The sequence below is a fragment of the Grus americana genome, chromosome 8, assembly GCF_028858705.1.
Source record: "Grus americana isolate bGruAme1 chromosome 8, bGruAme1.mat, whole genome shotgun sequence".
Taxonomy (NCBI): domain Eukaryota; kingdom Metazoa; phylum Chordata; class Aves; order Gruiformes; family Gruidae; genus Grus; species Grus americana.
In genome coordinates this window covers 4,726,094-4,744,688 of record NC_072859.1, presented here as the reverse complement: position 1 = coordinate 4,744,688, position 18,595 = coordinate 4,726,094, and the positions used below count along the sequence as shown (strand labels likewise).

The window sequence follows — 18,595 nt, the reverse complement described above, 5'->3', positions numbered from 1 at the left end:
TGAGGCTACAATAGATTAAAAAGTATAGCAGGAATAATTTCACCACCTCTCTGAAGAGAGCTTCCTTGTTTGACAGCACTGGGTGAACATGGATGAGGATGTTGAATATGTACAGTCCTGTGAGGTTACATGGTGTATACTTGATATTGGGCAATGGTAACCAGGGGGGAGTGGCAGCAGTCTAAGCTTCCTCCTTTTCCCCTTTTTAGTACACGTGCTGCTATTTGAAACCAGATTTGCAAAGCAACAGGAATCACTGTGCTTAATACAGAACCTTAGCTGTCACTCTGAGATATCTTCTCTCCAGCTCTTTACCAGAGCAAATAACTTATTTACAAATGAGGGGAAGTCTGCAAGAAAACACTTAGCAGATTGAGGACTTCCATGAATTTATCTAAAAATTGTATGTTGTTGTCCTTGTTCTAGGAATCCTGAGTATTAGTTTTGATCTGAGGTCTCTAGCCTGCAGACCTTGCACTCAGAAGACTCTTAGAGGCAGCTTAAAATCATAAAGCATCTTCTATGTAAACAATTCTGGATTTCAAAGGAGACTTCTGATAAATTGAATAGACAAAAACGGGGCAAAAATCAGTCTAGAGAAGACAGATTTGTTATCCTAGAAACTTAGTATTTTTGTTGTTAATATGTAATTCTGCAAAGGTGCGAAAGAGTCTGGGAAGGAGAGGTTAGTTGAAAAGAATATAACTGGGAAATAAAATCTAAGCTGGTGACAAAGGAGAGAAAGATAGAAATTATTGAAAAGATCAACAGCACTGTCAGTGTGGACCGTCTGAGGGAGAAGGGAAGGGACAGAACAGAGTGCTGAAGTTTTAGTTTATACCTGTTAGTATTTGTAAAATCAATATTACTATCAAAATAGTGTGAAGGCCTAAACTGTGACTTGAGGAGATGAAAAGTTGTAGTTCTTAGTTTGTTTGTTTAAACATATAAACTTACCTTTCAAATGAGGACCAGTCGTACTTTACAGTTAAAGGAGATGTAGTGCCTTCTTCCCAACTATTTCATACTGTAGCAAGTCAGGGACAAAACTGCGTGTGTACTGCAAATTTGTTAGCCAAAGACTGATATGGAAGGTGGGATCACTAATAGCCTCCCCCAGCTTCAGTAGGTGAGTCTGATCTTGATGTTTCTCTTCTGTGCTGTTGAGTTGGTTCCCTGCTTGAAGTTCCTCTGGGAGAACTTAGTCCTTGTGAGCAGGATAGAATGTAATTGTGCTAAAGATCTTGAAAGGCGCTTAGTGAAGCACTTTGAGGCCCTATGTTTTGCAGCAGTGTAGGCACGTGGTGGGAGTGTCATCTGCTGGAACAGATTAAATGATCGGAAAAGTAAATTGGCTAGAAAGAACAAGTGCCCCTGTAGAATTAAGACTGTACAATTTATTCACACTGCTGTATGTTAGATGGTGGTCTGATCAATAGATTTGCCTTGTGACGTTTTCCCATGTGAGAGGCATCAATTTCTGTTGCTGTTCAGCGACTCTGCCTGCGTGATCTAGGCCAGTGATGATGATATTTGTACAGAATGATTTTACCTACAGGAGTCGAAATGCAAAGAGGGATTTTCAGCCTGATTTTTTTATTTTTTTTTTTCTTCCTATTATGTGCAGTTTGTACAATGCATTTATTCTGGGGTTTTTGTGGGATACGAAAGTTTTTCGGTAAAAGGAAGCAATTTGACATGCTAATAATAGTCTTGCTGGTTCATTTGATATTTTGCATGGCTCTGTCTTGAGTCTGTAGGTAGCTTTATTCTTTGCGGTATGTATCCCTGAATTAAGGTGCTGAATGCTTTTTGTCTTACGATGCACGTTTCAAATAAAAATCTTTTTGGTTGTCTAGTGAAGCTGTGTGATAGTGCTGGTTTCTTTGTAACTGGTTTTGGAAAATTCTTCTGACTTTTTTCTTATATTTTCTGTCAATACAATAGATGCTCCACCTCCGACGTGGGAACAACTGGAAAATGGACTAGTTGCTGTGAGGACTGTGGTTCATGGCTTAGTTGATTATATCCAGAATCACAGCAAGAAAGGAACAGATCAGCAACAGGTAAAAGAGAAATCATTTAGGAAATGCTTATCCCTAAATTTTATTGGCTATATCCAATAGTAGAGGTTTACTAATGTCATCTGGAGAGATTGGTTTGACAAGGAGCTGATCAAAATATCACTGCTGCATCATTTTTATCAAAAAAGAAATAAGAGAGAAAAAAACCCCAAACCTGAAACCCCCTCAATCACCTGTTGCATTGACTTGCACAGCTCACTAGATGAAAAGAAAACAGTGTGATCCAGCTGTAAGTGTAGGGAAATGAAGAAACAACCCTCCTGACTAGAGGGTGGGGAAGAGAAGCTGGGGGGCCTAGCACTATGATCTGCAGGAATTTTCTTGGGTTTGTTTTAATGTGACACATTTCAGCCAGATGGCTCTGTGTTGATGAAATTGTTCTTATACCTGTGCTTAGTGGTTTGTAAAGTTGGGAAGACTTAATATAAAGGTGCAATCCAAGTTCCTGAAACAAAATTTTTTTGTGTCAGAAATGAAATGAAGTTGCCAAATATATATGTATTAGCTTATCTCATAGTTATCTTATCACATGTTCCTTTGATCTCATTTTGCTGTGTAGCTAAGTTGATATAAATGTGAGCTGCCTGTCACACGTTCCCACTCCCTCCCTTGCTTTGGCACGCGTCCTCTTGGAGAGCTGGTTCAAGGAGCTGAACTAGTGGAAAGATTATCTCTGCCAAAAAAAAATGGGGGGGGCAAAATCAATGTGAATTATTTCTGCTGTTCTACCTTTTTGTATTCACTGGGGTGCCTAATGAGCACTGTTACCAGCAAAAGCAGTAGGAATACACAAGTGGAAATCAGGGTGGAAAACCAGTGAAGGTGGTTGTTCTGGTGAGACCATCACCTAGGCCTGGTACATGCTGTGCTGCTTGGAAGGGAACCCAAAGCCTCCCCAGTGGGAAAAGGGACATCTGCCGAGTGTTGGGCAGAGTTTTGCTGGCTGGCAGCGGTGGCCAGCAGAGGGCTGTGCAGCTTATGTACACCCTGCTGAAATCTTATTTTCACTGTAGTAGGGAAAAAAAAAAATCAGTTTGCAGATGGCTTCTTACAGATTTACATCTTTTGACAGAGTTTCTCGAAGCAAGAGTTTACTTTTAAAGACCTTTTTCTTGGTGGGAACCCTGATAGGGTATTTCTGCCTCTGATTTAATTCTGCCATAAAAACTGTAGGAACATAGATTTGTGTTTGAGACCACCTCTGGCCTTCTGTCAAAATTTATTTAGAGAGACTGGCAAATGGGCGTACATGCAGACAGCAAGATTGCAGTAAGTTGTTGTTTCTTGGGAAACTTAGAAGACAACCCATTCCCTGCTGATCTGTGTAGGAGTAAGATTGTGTTCTGAACTATTGACAGAAATAATTATCGTAGATAGTTAAGAGATTTTTAGTCCAAAGCGGGGGGGTAAAAGGGAACTTGGTGAAATTTAACTCTCATAGAGATCAAAGGGATATGCAAGTGCCGTTTTGAGCTAACAGAAAGTAAAGGAAAGGTAACTGACTAAATTGTATTTCTTTTCAATCTGCCACAAAGCTTGATGACTATTTGGCAATTTCTGATTAAGCATGGTAATTGTTTTTCAAACTGTATCAGTTTTGTCCACTTAACTGTTTCCTGAAATGCACAGCTGTGTTCCAGTCAAGCTCCAGTAAAGGAATGTGAATAAAAATGTTTTAAAAACCTGGTAGTGACTTAGTTGTCAAAATAGCTACTCTCAAATCTATTAGTTTTGTTGAAGAACAAGATGCAATACAGCTCCAGTCATTTATTTCACATTAGGTACTTCTGAAACATGTAAATGAAGGAATTGCCAACAGTCAAACATAGGCCTTTAATAAGAGGATGCATTCAGCTCTTGGTTGAGTGTGCTTATATTCAGGTATCTCACCTTGTTTCTTTAACCTTGTCAGCCTCCTCAGCATAGCAAGTACAAGACATACATGTGCCGAGACATGAAGCAGAGAGGAGGATGCCCCCGGGGCGCCAGCTGCACCTTTGCACATTCTCAGGAGGAGCTAGAAAAGTAAGTGTTAGCTCTTACGAAACAGAGATTGGACTGATTTCTACCATCTTATCCATGAGAGTTATTTATCATATCTAGGAATGAGGAGAGGAGGCATAACTTGTCTGTTACATTAGCAAGAAATAACGTGAAGAACTTGTAACAGTCATCTCTCTTATTTAAGAACGAACAGTTCCAAAACTTAGGATGGTTTGCTTTGTTCAGCAGTAATGCAGCTCTGAAAGTTTGATGTTTACACAAGCATTATTTGAGAATTTGGAGGTGGGCTGTTGTCCTTATTTCTTGTGACTAAACATACTGTTTGATTTGCATCCGTTATGGTCATTTATTTGTGTGTATTTCTCATCTTGCCTTTATGTTCAGGTGTGAAAAGTAAGTCACTGGCAGTTTTCCAGATGTAAGGGTTCTCTTGTTCTTCTGTGCTGCTAGGGCTATCCAGAGAGCTAAAACTGATCATCACAAGTTTTCTCTCTGCACCCGTTATTCTTTGAAACTTTTTGACAGATTGCACAAGCAGTAACCTAAAAGTGGTTAAAGCTATTGTTGAAGAGTTTAAAAAATAGTGGCTGTATGAAGTCTGCAGTAAATAAGCTACATTCGTTACATATTTAGAGGAGGCACCCAGTTGTCCAAGAGCAAGTTGCTGCTGTTCTGAAGGTTAATTTTTTTTTGGAAGTAAAATGGATTATTTAACAGTTAAAAGAAATAAATACAATATATTTTATGCAGCATATATAACTTGTTTTTTGGGCTAAAATAATTCATGTCTTTCAAAGAAAAGGTGCTTGGGTTTTTTTAATCAGCAGAAAACTCCAAAGATTTGGAAATGGTATGCAGTCTGTCTTTTTTTTTTTTTTTCCTTAATCTAAAACTCGAATCATTAATATGGCAGTTCACTGGCTGTATAGTTAGCATGCAGTGCATAGGCAAAACAGGGAGAAAAAAAGCAGAGCACGTGGTGTTAGAATGACAAAGGCAGTTATTCAAATGAACAGAGAATAGGACTTTGATGCTTGTGTTCTGCAGAAACAGTTGGAGTTTTTCCCTGTTTGTCATGGTGTTAAGAAAATGGGGACTGGTAGTGCTGATTTGGATGGTTAACAAAGGTGGTGTGCTGCAGAACTAGTTGTATGTATCAAGAAGGACTGTTTGTCAGCTTTGCAGGTGGAAGAGGCCTGTTTTATCCAGACTGGCTTGTATGCTGTAGTAATAATGTTGTCATGGGGTGAAGTGAATGCTTGTTCTGTTTCAGGTTGCAGCAGTTTCTGTAGATGGTTGGGGAACTTCTGAGTTCTCATTCTTCCTTGTACCTTTTATCTTTGCTTAATTCTTTTGAGTAGATATTGCATTAGTGTTCCTCCTTTTAAAAAGTGTTTTGTATGAATAATATGCATTGCTGTTGCTATGTCATTCCTGTATATCTGTCTATAGCTTTAAGTTTGCAGGAAGGTTACGGGGAAGTATGTGGTAGTGCCTTAGATAACAAATTATAAAATACACAGCAGCTGATTCTCCTCTTGGCAAAGGACAAAGACCCAGTGTGCATAGGCAAGTATTAAATTTTTTTTAGATTATTTTTGTCCTGTACACATGGAGACTGCAACAGAGATTCATAAAATTGTTCAGAAAAATCCAGAGGGCAGCACCGTGCAACTTTTTTCTAAGTATTTTCTCATGGAGGGTCCTGTGTAAACTCTTCCTGTCACCTTTGAGTGGGTGTCTACACACATGCGCCTGTCTCTCTTGAGCGTACTGTTGTGTTCTAGATGAAAGGGCAGGGCAATAAAGGCTTAACTTAGCTTATTGTTGGGCAAATGGTGCAAAAGGGAATCTGTTCATCTTTTGCCACTTTAATTTTTTGCTGTCTTCTCTGAATAAAATAGACTTGAATAGTCTGTGATTCTTATTCCAAAGCTTCTGTCACTGTTGGTGATATTTTATGTGGTGTTTGGTTTTCTTCTGTACAGTTGAAATGCATATATGTACAGGAAGTAAGATTTTATACTTGCAGTGTGAAGTTTAGCTGTGAATTCTTGGTGTACTTCTCATTAAAAATCCATCCGTGTTTTTCCGATTGAAACTGCTATTAACAGTTCAAATAGCAGTGAAGTTGTAGTCTGACAAACTTTTCCCTTAGGAAACTTGAATTAAAACTTGGAGCTTTTGGTAGCATCTTGAAAATACAACTCCTTTTAGGTTTTTGTTTCAACTTTTGATATGTGGTTTCTTTTTCTGAAGATTCCGTAAAATGAACAAGCGTCTGGTTCCAAGAAGACCCTTGAGTGCCTCCCTGGGCCAGCTAAATGAGGTGGGCCTGCCTTCAGGAGCTATCCTCTCGGAGGAAGGGGGAGTGGACTTGCCCAATAGGAAAACTTCTGCTCTGCCAAATGGAATTGTGTCAACAGGCAGCACGGTGACGCAACTAATTTCTCGAGGGACTGACTCCGGTTATGAAACTGCTCTGAAGCCAGGGAAGATGGACCATCTGAGTAGCAGTGCCCCTGGATCACCTCCTGACTTGTACGGGTCTTCCTAACTGTTGTTTAAAGTGTCATGTGTGTAAATATGCAGTAGAAACAGAGTAATGACATTATCTAGAAAAGAAATAGAACAGGGGGCTTTTGGGGGTTAGGTGGTTGGTTTTGGGGGGTTTTTTTAACGTGATTCAAGCTTAAACTCTAAACTGCTTTACTTCCCTGTTTACTTATATTTTAATTGGAGAAGATGATGTAAGCCTTTAGAAGGTGGAATATAGACAAAGAACAGTGTTTTTAAAGTACAGTGTGCTATGTCAGGCCTTAATGAGCAGTGCCATCTTTCTACTTTTTAGGCTGGAATCTGTCCCCAAGAGCTCTATTTCTGCTTTACCAGTGAACCCTCATCCTGTGCCCGCTCGGGCACCGACAGATCTGCCTTCAGTGTCTGTCACCAAGCAGTTGCAAATGGTACCACGAGGGTCTCAGCTGTATAATACTCAGCAAGCAGATATGTTTTATCAAGATCCTAGAGGAGCTGCCCCACCGTTTGAGCCAGCACCCTACCAACAAGGTAAGTTTGAGACCATGCTCTCTGTCTTTCATCTTCATGCTGATTTTATTCTTTCTTCCCACTCTGGTGTTTACTTAAGCCCTTAAGCTGGCATTCTTTTGCATATCACGTGGACTACAGGCACTAATGTGGTGATGGCATAATAAAATGGAAATTGGCAGGCTTCTTGTGTCTTGAGAAAAGTGTAAGAGTTTCAGAAATGTCTGCACATACATGTGATGGGTAGAGACAAGTGACATGAGAGAAGGGCTGGGCACAAAAAAGAAAACATCATAAAAAAAGAACTAAGAGGAAAAGTTAGAAATATGAAGAGACCAAATGAAGAAAGATCATGTTGAAGGAGATTAAAAAGAAAAGATACAGCTATATGTAAAGACGGAATGATTTTTATGCAATGTAAGATTGAAGAGAGAAATGATGTCAAGTTAATCTGAAAGAAAAATAAGGAATGAAAGACCGAAGCAAGTGGAAAGAATAAAAAAAAGCCATAGAAAGTGTGTGGAGGGGTGTGGACGCACCATTTTTGGGGGAAGAAAAAAAAAAGGCATTTTGAAGAAAAACCAAAAAGCTTACATTTGATTATTGTGTGCAAGTGAAGATCTGAATTGTCCACAAAACTTGATGCACATGTTGTTGACGATGTGCACATATTCATGCATATTTTTGACTTATCCAGAGATCCCAGATAGATCACTAAAATCTTCAGGTACCTAGGAGGTGTGATCTTAGAAGTCTTCGATTCACAGTACTGAAACTTCCTTCTACTGTTCAAGAGGTAGAACAAATCTTTAGGTAACTTCAAATTCTAATTAATCAAGTTTCTTTACATAGGCAGTGGCTCTGATATGTTGGGACAAATTGAATTTTAGTTGTGTGGATACATATGTACAGGCTAATCTTGAGTTTACTTTTTAGGTCTTGTGTAGCTAAAAACATTCACATCAATCTGCAGAGACGTTCTAGTGAATTATCTCTATTTGGTATGCTAACAGGACTTCTATGGCACCTGTGGTGGGCTCAGTCTTATCACTTCTCCAGTTACTGTAACCTTTACACCTTGCTGGTATCTTACTTAGATAATTAAACTGTGTCACTTCAGCTTTGGATCAACTTTTGCTTTTTCTAGGTTTTCTGTGGTTATTTTTTTAGTAGAAATACCGGTTAGACAGTGTGGGCAAGCAACAAATATGAATTAATTTATACCATTCTCTTTATGATACTTGTAGACCGGAGTATTTGAACAATTTGTTTTTGTAGACAGTTGTGATAATCACTTTTTTGTGTTTTTTCCTCTTGCCTTATTTCAGGAGTTTACTATCCCACTCAGTCCATGTCTCGCTTTGTCCGACCTCCTCCATCAGCTCCTGAACCTGGTCCACCTTATTTAGACCATTACCCACCCTACCTTCAGGATCGTGTGGTGAGCCCACAGTACACGCAGCCGCAGCAGTACCCTCCTATGGGACAACCCATATACCCACCGCACTACGACAGCCGTCGCGTATATCCCCCTGTCCAGCCATATCAGCGAGAGGAGATTGTCCGAGGAAGCCCTGTACCTATTGAAATTCCACAAGCAGCTGTACCTTCCTATGTACCTGAATCCAGAGACAGATACCAGCAGACAGAGGGTTATTGCCCAGTGGCTCCACATCTCAGTCAGATCAGACCTTCATGCCACAGGGTATGGGGTTTATATTGCATTTTTTTAATTATTTTAGAGAGAAAATATAAACTACTTGAAGTAGAATATTTTTGCAGTAAGGCAATTGATGGGTTTTGTGAGGAATTAGAAGTTTGAAATTTAGGAAGGGGTACACTTGACAAAGCAGATCAAAAACTGGAAGGCAGTTTAGTTACTGGTCAACTCTGCAGTTGTGATGATCTTAATATGTAAGAGCGGGCTGCTACTTAGTGCTCGAAGTAGAAAAGCATTGTAATTAATTTGGAAGTCTCAGATGGCCCTGACTTCTCCAACGAAGATTAGGCTGGAGACGGCTACTTTTTTCTAGTGCAGATTAAATACAGTGTGTGCATTCTTGTACTGCCCATCTGGAACTCCCCATCTCTGTGCCTAAATAAATAACTATGCAAGCATGCATCCCTTGAAAAAGGAACTAAAAATTCTGCTCTTCCAAATTTTCTCTACTTCAAGATTGCTAACTGGAGGGTCTTCCTAGTAGAAGTGTGCAAACTTGTTTTGGTAAATCACCAGCTGGAACTGAGTCCTGTAGAACAGTTGGATTTGCATACCTGTCATTCAGAGTAAAGGCTCTGAATTGAATTGCTGAGTCCAGGAAGCATTTTTAACATAGCTTATAGACCTACCAGTTCTGAGTTTGACGCATTTGTGGGATGTTTAATTCTATTGCAAAATGAATAATAAATGCAAACTAATTGTGACTAGGTTATGATCTGTAGAGTTCTACCACTTTCCCCCATATGACTGAAATGGAGACTTGCCATGCTGGAACATGTTCCAGTGGAAACTGCCAAGTTGGAACACAGAGTCATGTTGAGCTACCTGTGAGTGAAAAGATGAGTAGTTTTAAAGTTAGAAACACTGGGTTAGTTGAGGAACTAATCAGTTTTAGGCAAATAACATTCCCTGCCTTTCTGCCTTTAGGGTGTCTTGAATGAACACTCTGGCCAGTGTAGGAATGTGTATGTCTTGTATTAAACATGAAAGTTAACAGATAGACTTTAACAAAGTGATCATTACTTATTATCGTAATGATACTGTCTATTCACTGTATTTTTCCTTTTCTTGCAGTATATGGTTGCCATATTTTGTTTGGGCAAACATTTTTTTTAAATTACTAGTTTTGTGCATTAATGCTTCAGAAGCTCTGTAACCTGCACCTGTCTTTGTTTCAGCCTCATCCCAGCCTTGACGAACTTCACCGACGAAGGAAAGAGATCATGGCCCAGCTCGAAGAGAGGAAGGTGATTTCTCCACCTCCTTTTGCGCCATCACCAACCTTGCCTCATCCTTTTCATTCAGAGGAGGTAAGCATATCTTGACAAAAATGCATCTTACTAGTATGTTTAGAAAATATTTTGGAATTTGTGTGTGCTAATAGGTGAAGACAACAAGAAAATTAGAACAGTACAGTGTCGGGGGGCAGGGGGGACATTTTGTGCTCCAGGTGGGAAGCCCTTATAGTGCAGTCTCCATTCTCTCGACTGACTGTTGATTCTCTGGTCTACCACTGATCCTAAGCTATCTGCTTTTGGTGCAACCAAGAGAATTAGTTTTGAGCCATTATTACTTGAAGTAGTCAGTTTTCATGGTTACTGGACTTTGCTTCATTTGCCCCTGACATGTTTAGAATTAAGTAACAGCTTGATAGAAGTGGTTTTTTTAACCTAGGTCAACATATCACTTTCATACTGGCCAAGTGAACAGTCAGCACGGGGAGTGTAGCCAGGTGATCAGAATTTCACACATTTCATGCTTGCCATGGCCCAATTCCAAATGATGATGCATCTGATAAAAAAATAATCCTGGTGGTGTTTTTCAAGTTCACTGCTGCTGAACCTAAGTAGCGGTTGCTGTGAAGCTGCTTCTTCCCTTCACTTACAGAACCAGATTTTTGTTTTTGTACAGTACTTGGATGAAGACCTGAAGGTAGCTGGGAAATACAAAGGAAATGACTACAGCCAGTACTCTCCCTGGTCCTGTGACACCATCGGCTCCTACATTGGAACCAAAGATGCAAAACCCAAAGATGTTGTGGCAGCAAGGAATGTGGAGATGGCGGTACGTAGGGATTAGGGGAACTCGGAAGAAAAGTTGATGCTTCTGTGGGTTGGGAAGGACTCTTCTCTAACGCCATGGATAGCAAGAGAGATTTTGCCATGATTCTTTACACTTATTGAAATCCAAAAATGACTCTGTACTGGCAGCTTGTTAATTAAACATGTCCATCTGTTGCTTCCTGTACTTCTTTCTGTCAGAAGGAGATGCTGTAACTTTGTGCTATTAATCCTTTTAAGGTGATTGTGACTGCTGTTACCAACGCTACCAGTTTTTACTTGAAAGAGTCTTCTTGTGATTTGTAACCACAAGAATACTCAAAACTTGCATGAAGCTTTTGAGAGAAGCATAGTCATAATACTAGATCGATTATTCTTGAGGGCAGTTTCTAACTCTATACTGTGCTTATTCAATCCTTCACTGAAGCCATGGGTGTCTGGCTGTCATTTTGTGCTGTTGCATTTTTGTTAGGTCAGTTTTGCAAGAAGGGGGGGGCTGCTAGGGTGTCATCATTGGGAGCCATTAACGTAGAAGAGGAGAAACAGGATTCTGAAATACCACCGCTATTGTTTCTTCCTAACATTTAAGCATGACTCAATAGCAAGAAGTTTGCTGGTAGCTCATGCAAGTAGGAAAACGTTCTAGTCTTCAAGAGAAAGGACTTGTTTAGCCTGAGGGGCTATTTTAGAGATGAATCTGTTTTTCTCCTTCACCTCCCATCTGCAAAAGTGTTCTATCATCCTTTGTTTATATATTGTCACTGTCATGGTGACCTTTCCTTGACCGATAAGGAGAGGGGGAGGAAATTTTTATCCAGAATTTGTTCTTCTGTGGACAGGTGCTAACCTATTGCAGCCCCTTAACTAAATCATAGGGTTTTCCTGTTCAGCTTCTCCTCTTTGCCCACAGGCAGGCTTCCCTGAGTCCCCTCTGCCTCATTGGAATTAAATGCATCTGGTTTCTCTCCACTGAATTGCTTTCCTGTAACACCTTGAAGGCACTGTGTGAAATGGGAGCAAAAAGGAGGCTTTCTCTCAGAAAAATCAGGGCAAGAAAAGGCATTTCATCTGCAGCTTTGGGTTTTTTACATGTCCTTTTGCGCTCTCTCTGTCTTGAGTCATAACGCTGTCATGCTTCACCTGGGGAAGTACTGAGGTTACTCAGAATCGGCTTACTGCTGTCCAAGTGGCAGCGTTCAGGAACCAACAAACATCTCTTGTCTTTCATCCCTGCTGCTAGGAAAACTGTGCAAACAAACTGGAACTCAATTAAGAGAAGTAATAGGGTTCTGGAGAAGCAGCCTCCTTTTTCATTGCTAAACAAAGTGTTCTCCTGCCCCAGAGCTAATTTTCAGATAAGCAAATAGGATCTCTGCTGCTCTTCAGTTTTTGTCTCCTTACAGCAAAAAATTCTCAGGAGACCTTCACTGCAGATGGCAAGTGAATTAATTCTTCCTTTTTATTGCTGATAAGAGATTTCTTTTTTTGAGGATGAGAACAGAATCATCTGAGAGTGTGTAATGCTGGATTTTATGCAGATGGCATTGCAACTTTGCTATGTTCTTTCCCCCCACTCAGTAAGTGGAAATAAATTAAAATTGGTACTACAGACTCAAGATTAAAATGTCTTTTTTCCAGAATTCTGAAGTAGATGCTGTCTCGTGCCTCTTCCAATTTCAACATGTTACGTTTCTTGAGTTTAGCTTCCAACTCAGTTGCGACTGCCATTTTCGCCCCTTTATTCCTGCCTTAGCTATGTCTGTTTCTAGCAATCCTTATCCTCACTGAAGGCTTGCAGAGTTTTATTTTAATTTTGGACCATACAGAAGTTTTTAGCCTTTAGCCAGTCCTCTTTGTGTAGTAGTCCCACTTACCTTGTTCTTTTTGCTGTACACAGCACTATGTTAGCAGTTTGACTTCTTTTAGCAAAGTCTTAACTCAAGTTTGGCAATTCTTACTGTGTTATGTTTTCTGAGAGCCAACAGATAGCTTTCCCATTTAACTAAGCACTTTCCTTTTTTTTTTTTTAATTGAGTCTGTTTACCTCTTACCATTTTGTGTTTATCTGGATGTGGTGATTATTTAGGGAGGGGGGCATGTATTTTTAGTTTGTTTTGTTTCTTTTATGTTGAGGAAGCTTCTAAAAATATTTTTATTAATGGAAACAACCCATTTACTGGTATTTTTAAGTTATTCACTCCAGGTGACTTTTCCCATAACTAGTATAGCTTTATTTCAGGAAAAGCTTTGTTAAAAATCTTTATGATGTTGTTTCTTCTAAGTTAAGTCAAATTGACTTAGCCTGCTAAATCAAGCTTGTTTTCTTTGCTCATCTTTTCCTTTGTGACTGCTTGGCAAAGTTCTCTGAGTAGAGAGAAAACATTTTATCTGTTCATTTGCTGACCCATTAAGGTGTTTCAGTTTAAAGCTGAGTTAGAAACCAGGATGTTCCAAGCAGTACTACAGCTTAATGAAAATATGCCTGAAAACATGTACTAGACATGTGCAAGTGCGTGCCGTACTGAGTAACTCCCATTTTGAGTCATCTGCAGGCTGTTAGGTGATACAGTTCTTAACACTGGGCTTTAGAGAAATTGCTTTTGGACTTTGGAAGGAGCATGGATTCCTCAGCGATGCCCACTGAACTCCTCTGACTTTATTCTGGAGGGTTTTTTCCCTTCTGTCCCATTGGACTTTCTCTGTCTTAATTTCCTTTTGCTGCTGCTCCTTTCTCTTAGATTTGTTCACAATTAACCATGCATCTGTTTCACAGAGGTGGTAGTAATGGTCATCTGAAGTTAGACCATTAAAGAGACATCCCTCTAACAGTGGAGTTATAAACCAAAGAATCGGAGGACTAGTTGAAGGACGAAAGGAATTGAGAATACAAGAGAAACTTACTAGTACCAGCTTGTTGTAATAGGAATGTGGTTTTGTTCATTTCTGAGTAAGTTTTTGACTGCCTCTTCCATATCTTGTCCAGAATGTAGATAGCAAAGCCATGCGTGACCAGCGATTAGACATGCAGAGAAGAGCAGCAGAGACTGGTGATGATGACCTCATTCCATTTGGAGATCGACCAACTGTGTCAAGATTTGGGGCTATCTCTCGTACTTCCAAAACGATGTACCAGAATTCTGGTCCCATGCAGGCCATGGCAGTTCAGGGAGCTACCACCAAATCAATCATTTCAGGTACAGTGTGTGCTCTTGGATTTTGCTGGCTGTTGCTATTTTCATTAGTGCTACAGTGTAGTGCAAGTTGAAGACAGCCCCTGTAAACTTGTTTCTTGTCTTAGAAATATAGATGAGATGCATGTTAGGCCACTAAAAATAACTCTAGGTAGGGCAACCTTGAGAAGCCTGAAGAAAAAGCTGCTGCTACTTCTGTTCCACGGATAGGTTTGTGCACACATAATGTACGTGTTGGTGACTTGTTGCTGTTTGGAAAAAGTTATTTTGTCCTGCTGGTCCCCCTGAAATGAGGCTTCTTTTAAATCTCTTGTAGTAGGATCCAGAAACTTACTGCTTTCTCAAATACATAGTGCAAAACCATCATAACAAAGTATTGTACTGCACTCCTGCTTTATGGGTATTTGCTGCTGCAAGCTTAATGCAGCCATTGTTTTGTGTACTGTTAGGCAAAGCAAATAAAGCAGGAACAGTTTATTTTCTACATACCTATTTTCTAATCACATGTATAGTGTGGCTGTATATCTTACTCCAAAAGATGGTCTCTTTCTTGAGGTGCACTGAATAATCTTAAGAAAAGACTTAGTTATATTCCCCTAAACTTCCTTCTAGATTTTTTCAGGAGTTAACTGCTGGAAACAAAACAAAAACTCATTTGCTTAATTCAAGTGGTAACCTTCTAGACTTTAACACAGGTAGAACTCTGGCTTCCCTGAAAGCTTAATCTTCAAACTAGTGTGAACTAGGTGTCTCAGAATTATCAATCAACTCTTCAGTCTTGTAGGAATTTGTAGTAAAAATAATTGCTCTCATAGGGGCTGTAAGTTTGGTTTTGTGTCCCCGTTCCCCTGAGTGTCTGAAGTCCTTCAAAAGCTCACAGACTCTGGAAGGCTGTAGCAAATCTTGTTGGATGTGCAGGAGGAGTCATGCGGCATGCACGTGAAACTGATCACACGTGGTATTTCTGTGTTCATTTCAGCAGAAGAATTGTAGACTTCCTCACTCTGAGGGCTGACATTCCTGGTTATTCTCTAATTTCTGTCCAGTTCTGTGTGTTGACTGAACTACTTAAAGGATAGTTTTGTATTAATGTGACATGGTTTTCTTTCTGTTCACTGGCAGACTATAATCCTTATGGAACTCACAGTGGCTGGGGAGGCTCTCCGTATTCTCCTCATCAAAATATACCTTCTCAGGGACGTTTCAATGACAGGTAGGATAGCTTTATTTTTTCTTTGCCTCTTTCTAAATTTTCTTTATTTCTTTCTGTGCCAACTGAGTAAAGTGAGTTTTTTGAAATCGCCTTATCTTTGCTTTTCTGATCCCAAAGGGAGAGACTGTCCATGACAGATGTGGCTGGTCATGGGAAACAGTTGCCCTCAGCGGAGCGAGAACAGCAGCTGCGCATGGAGCTGCAGCAAGTAGACCATCAGATTAGCCAGCAGACACAAATGCGAGGACTAGAGGTTGGTACCAAGACTTGGAAGAGCGGTGAGGGGTGGTATGGAGAGAGATGAAGCTAGTAAAGCTGCTTTTCATGTGTTGATGGTGTTCCTCTGTAGCAATATTCAGTAACAATACATAATCCTGTGATGCCAGGCATCAGGGGTATGGTACGAGTGTAAACCTCTCTGCATAGCAGCAGAAACCTCCCTGCACTTCACGTGCAAATCAACACCATACTTGAATCTGCACTCTGTGCTCATTCATGTTTGCTTTCATTCTCTCTCTCACTGACTCCCCCTCTCTGTTCATCTGTTAACTCAGAGGCAAACTTGTGGTGTAGATACCTGTTCCTCTTGGCTTTACTGCCATTGAAAATGTCTGATTTTATGTACAGAAAGCTACAACCTTCATCCGTTTCATGTTTGGCTTTGTGTTGTACCTGTTTCTTCCTAAATAGCACAAGCCACAAGAGTCAAGAAAATAAAGACGTTTAGCTTGATAAATTTAAGCTTAATATTTTATGTCTTCTTGCTTAGAAGAAATGTAGTTGGTTGCAACATGTGGAAAGATAGGGGCCTGCATTTGTAAAAGAATTAATGAGCTGAAATCTTTCTTTGTATTTTGAGAGACACAGAAGGAGAAATGTCAAGGCATAATGAAAGAATTATTTTAGCAAAGCTTTAGTTGCTTTTTTTTTTCCTCCTAGGAAAAATTAGTAAATATTTACCAGAAAACTATTTTAGGTACCTCAGCAACTATTCATACTAATGTTTTCCCAGAAGGAATTGCTCTAAGTAGTGGATAGCAGCTTCTGCTGAAACTATGGTTACCTAAGAACACGTTATAGAGGAGGGTTATTGCAGATTTAGTTTTAAGAGCTCACAATTTTTAAGTCACAGCAGCAGTTACAAGTAGTATGTGTTTATTAATTACTTGAAACATAACTTGTGTTCTTGTGCTCTTGTTTGGGAACAAGAGGAGAAAATGTTTTAAATCTTGCATGTTTGCCTTTGCCATAATAGAAGAGTATTGGAAAGTTGCGAAATCTCTGTGGGCCGCCTCTCCTGCTTGTTATTACTTTGATTGTGTCAGTGTTAAATCCTACACATTTGAGTTTGGAGCCTGGATTTTACCATAATGGGAATTTGTCAGAACTAGTTGGTTATTTTGAGTAATAACAGCTTTCAATTTATCTCTTGTGTTCAAAGCTGCAAGTAGATATTTGAAATCCAGGTGGCTTTATTGATTTACCTGTTAGGAGGCTGTTGCAATCACTTAATTCAGAAAACCTAGATTATTTTGCTTTCTTCTCAAATGAATGAGCATTTCTACTTGAAGACCAGCCAGATGTTTGGTTGTGTGGAGTAGTAGATAGTGTGTTTGAATGCAGAGCACACACTTAGGGAACTGATTCCCAGGTATTAGCAGATTTTTGGAGTGGCTGACAGGGTGACTGCTTTTACTTGGCTCTTAGTAACTTGCAACTTGTGAATGAATGACTGTGGTCACTTGCCCCTCTCTGTTCCTTTGCTTCCTAACTGAGTCAGTAGAGAGCTACATATTGACATATTTTATATGATTTAGTAATAATAGTGGCTCTACTGTAGAATTTGATAAAATCTACTACTGTAAAATAAAGCAGCAGATTTGCTTATCTGCTGTTATCTTTTATTCAACAAATAGATCACAAGAGAGTAGTGTTTTTATTCATGTGCTTCATCTTAATTTTGGGAAGGGAGCAGATTATGGGGAAAACCCATGCAAATTTATTACAGTAAAAGGTATTTCACACTGTTTGTTTAAAAGTGAAACAACTTGTATGCATGTAAAAAATTTTTAAACTTGCATTGGAAGTGGTTTGGATTGGGACCTTGTTAAACATGGCGAGAGAAGGCCTTGGTTTTGCAAATACGCAATACTCCAGAGTTATGGCCTAGAGCTCTTTTTGTGCTTGGTGTGTTGTGTGCTCAGTTGTGTATGTGCTTGGCTTTATGCATTTAGGCTGTTAGTAACAGGCTGCTGTTGCAGAGGGAGGCGACTACCCTGGCAGGCCAACCACAGCCCCCACCCCCACCTCCCAAGTGGCCTGGGATGATCTCAAGTGAACAGCTGAGCTTGGAGCTACACCAGGTGGAAAGGGAAATTGGGAAGAGAACCCGTGAGCTGAGCATGGTGAGTGCTGTGGGGGTGGGAGGCAGAGAGGTGGAGAGGAGAGCTGTGTAGCTGGCTGCAGCCCTTTCACCCTGGCAAAAAGACTCTGCTGGATGACCGCAGCTGGAGTCATCCGACTCCCTCTTCACCTCTTTAGTCTTCAAAACCTCCTGAGAAGTTTCTTGATTCTTCCTGAAGAGTTTGAATTCTAGCCACATTAAAATACTCTGCTGTTATCTTGTCGCCATTTGAAAATAAGCATGGCGCTTAATTTTTTGAAAACTATGAATTGTCTCCAAGGTCACACTGTGCCATGAGTTGTATAAACTGCTTTCACGTAGAAAATATCATCTGCAGGTACAGGCTAGCATTCAGAAGTCTGTGTGCTGTTACAGTCTATGGTCTTTGCTTGTTGTTACAAGAATCATCCCTTCCTTTCGGGAAATACTGTGTCCTGAGAGGATGAGCCTATCTTACTGAGTCTGTTTTCTTGTCTCATGGCTTTTGTGGGTGACGCTGTATGACTCCTTTACAGGCTGCTGTCATCGGTCCCAAAGGATGAACTCTCAAATTCTTTTAACACAATGTTAAAGAATTTTTCATCTGTCTTTTTATTTTTTTTTTAAGGAGAGTCAGTCTTCACTGGATATAAAAAACAAACTGGGCACCACTAAACAGACAGAAAATGGACAATTAGAACCGCAAAGCAAGGTTCCAGCTGAGGACCTCGCACTGACATTCAGGTAACATGGGTGTTCAACCTTTCCTTGCATAACAGGAGAATGGTTTAATCAGGGTCCCTCTGGTATATGAATAACACTCCTTACCTCTCTCTGGCTCTGATGTGGAAGCATCTACTAGGAAAAGATTATACAAATTACGCTTTTATAG

The 18,595-nt window shown here is 40.0% G+C and overlaps 1 protein-coding gene across 5 annotated transcripts in view; it reads left to right on the top strand.

Annotated features, from left to right (window-relative positions):
• The window catches only part of RC3H1 (ring finger and CCCH-type domains 1), a 76,080-nt gene that overhangs the window by 37,212 nt on the left and 20,273 nt on the right, over nt 1-18,595 (top strand). For 2 of the 5 annotated variants that reach the window (XM_054834093.1, XM_054834092.1), the window contains exons 8-19: nt 1,948-2,066; nt 3,997-4,109; nt 6,348-6,629; nt 6,940-7,157; nt 8,465-8,841; nt 10,035-10,166; nt 10,768-10,920; nt 13,900-14,110; nt 15,230-15,320; nt 15,438-15,573; nt 17,555-17,725; nt 18,332-18,447. In XM_054834093.1, coding sequence (XP_054690068.1) covers nt 1,948-2,066; nt 3,997-4,109; nt 6,348-6,629; nt 6,940-7,157; nt 8,465-8,841; nt 10,035-10,166; nt 10,768-10,920; nt 13,900-14,110; nt 15,230-15,320; nt 15,438-15,573; nt 17,555-17,725; nt 18,332-18,447 — 2,119 coding nt within the window. Of the gene's footprint in view, nt 1-1,947; nt 2,067-3,996; nt 4,110-6,347; nt 6,630-6,939; nt 7,158-8,464; nt 8,842-10,034; nt 10,167-10,749; nt 10,921-13,899; nt 14,111-15,229; nt 15,321-15,437; nt 15,574-17,554; nt 17,726-18,331; nt 18,448-18,595 lie in introns of all 5 variants that reach the window. The other 3 variants (XM_054834095.1, XM_054834094.1, XM_054834096.1) reach the window with 2 other exon arrangements.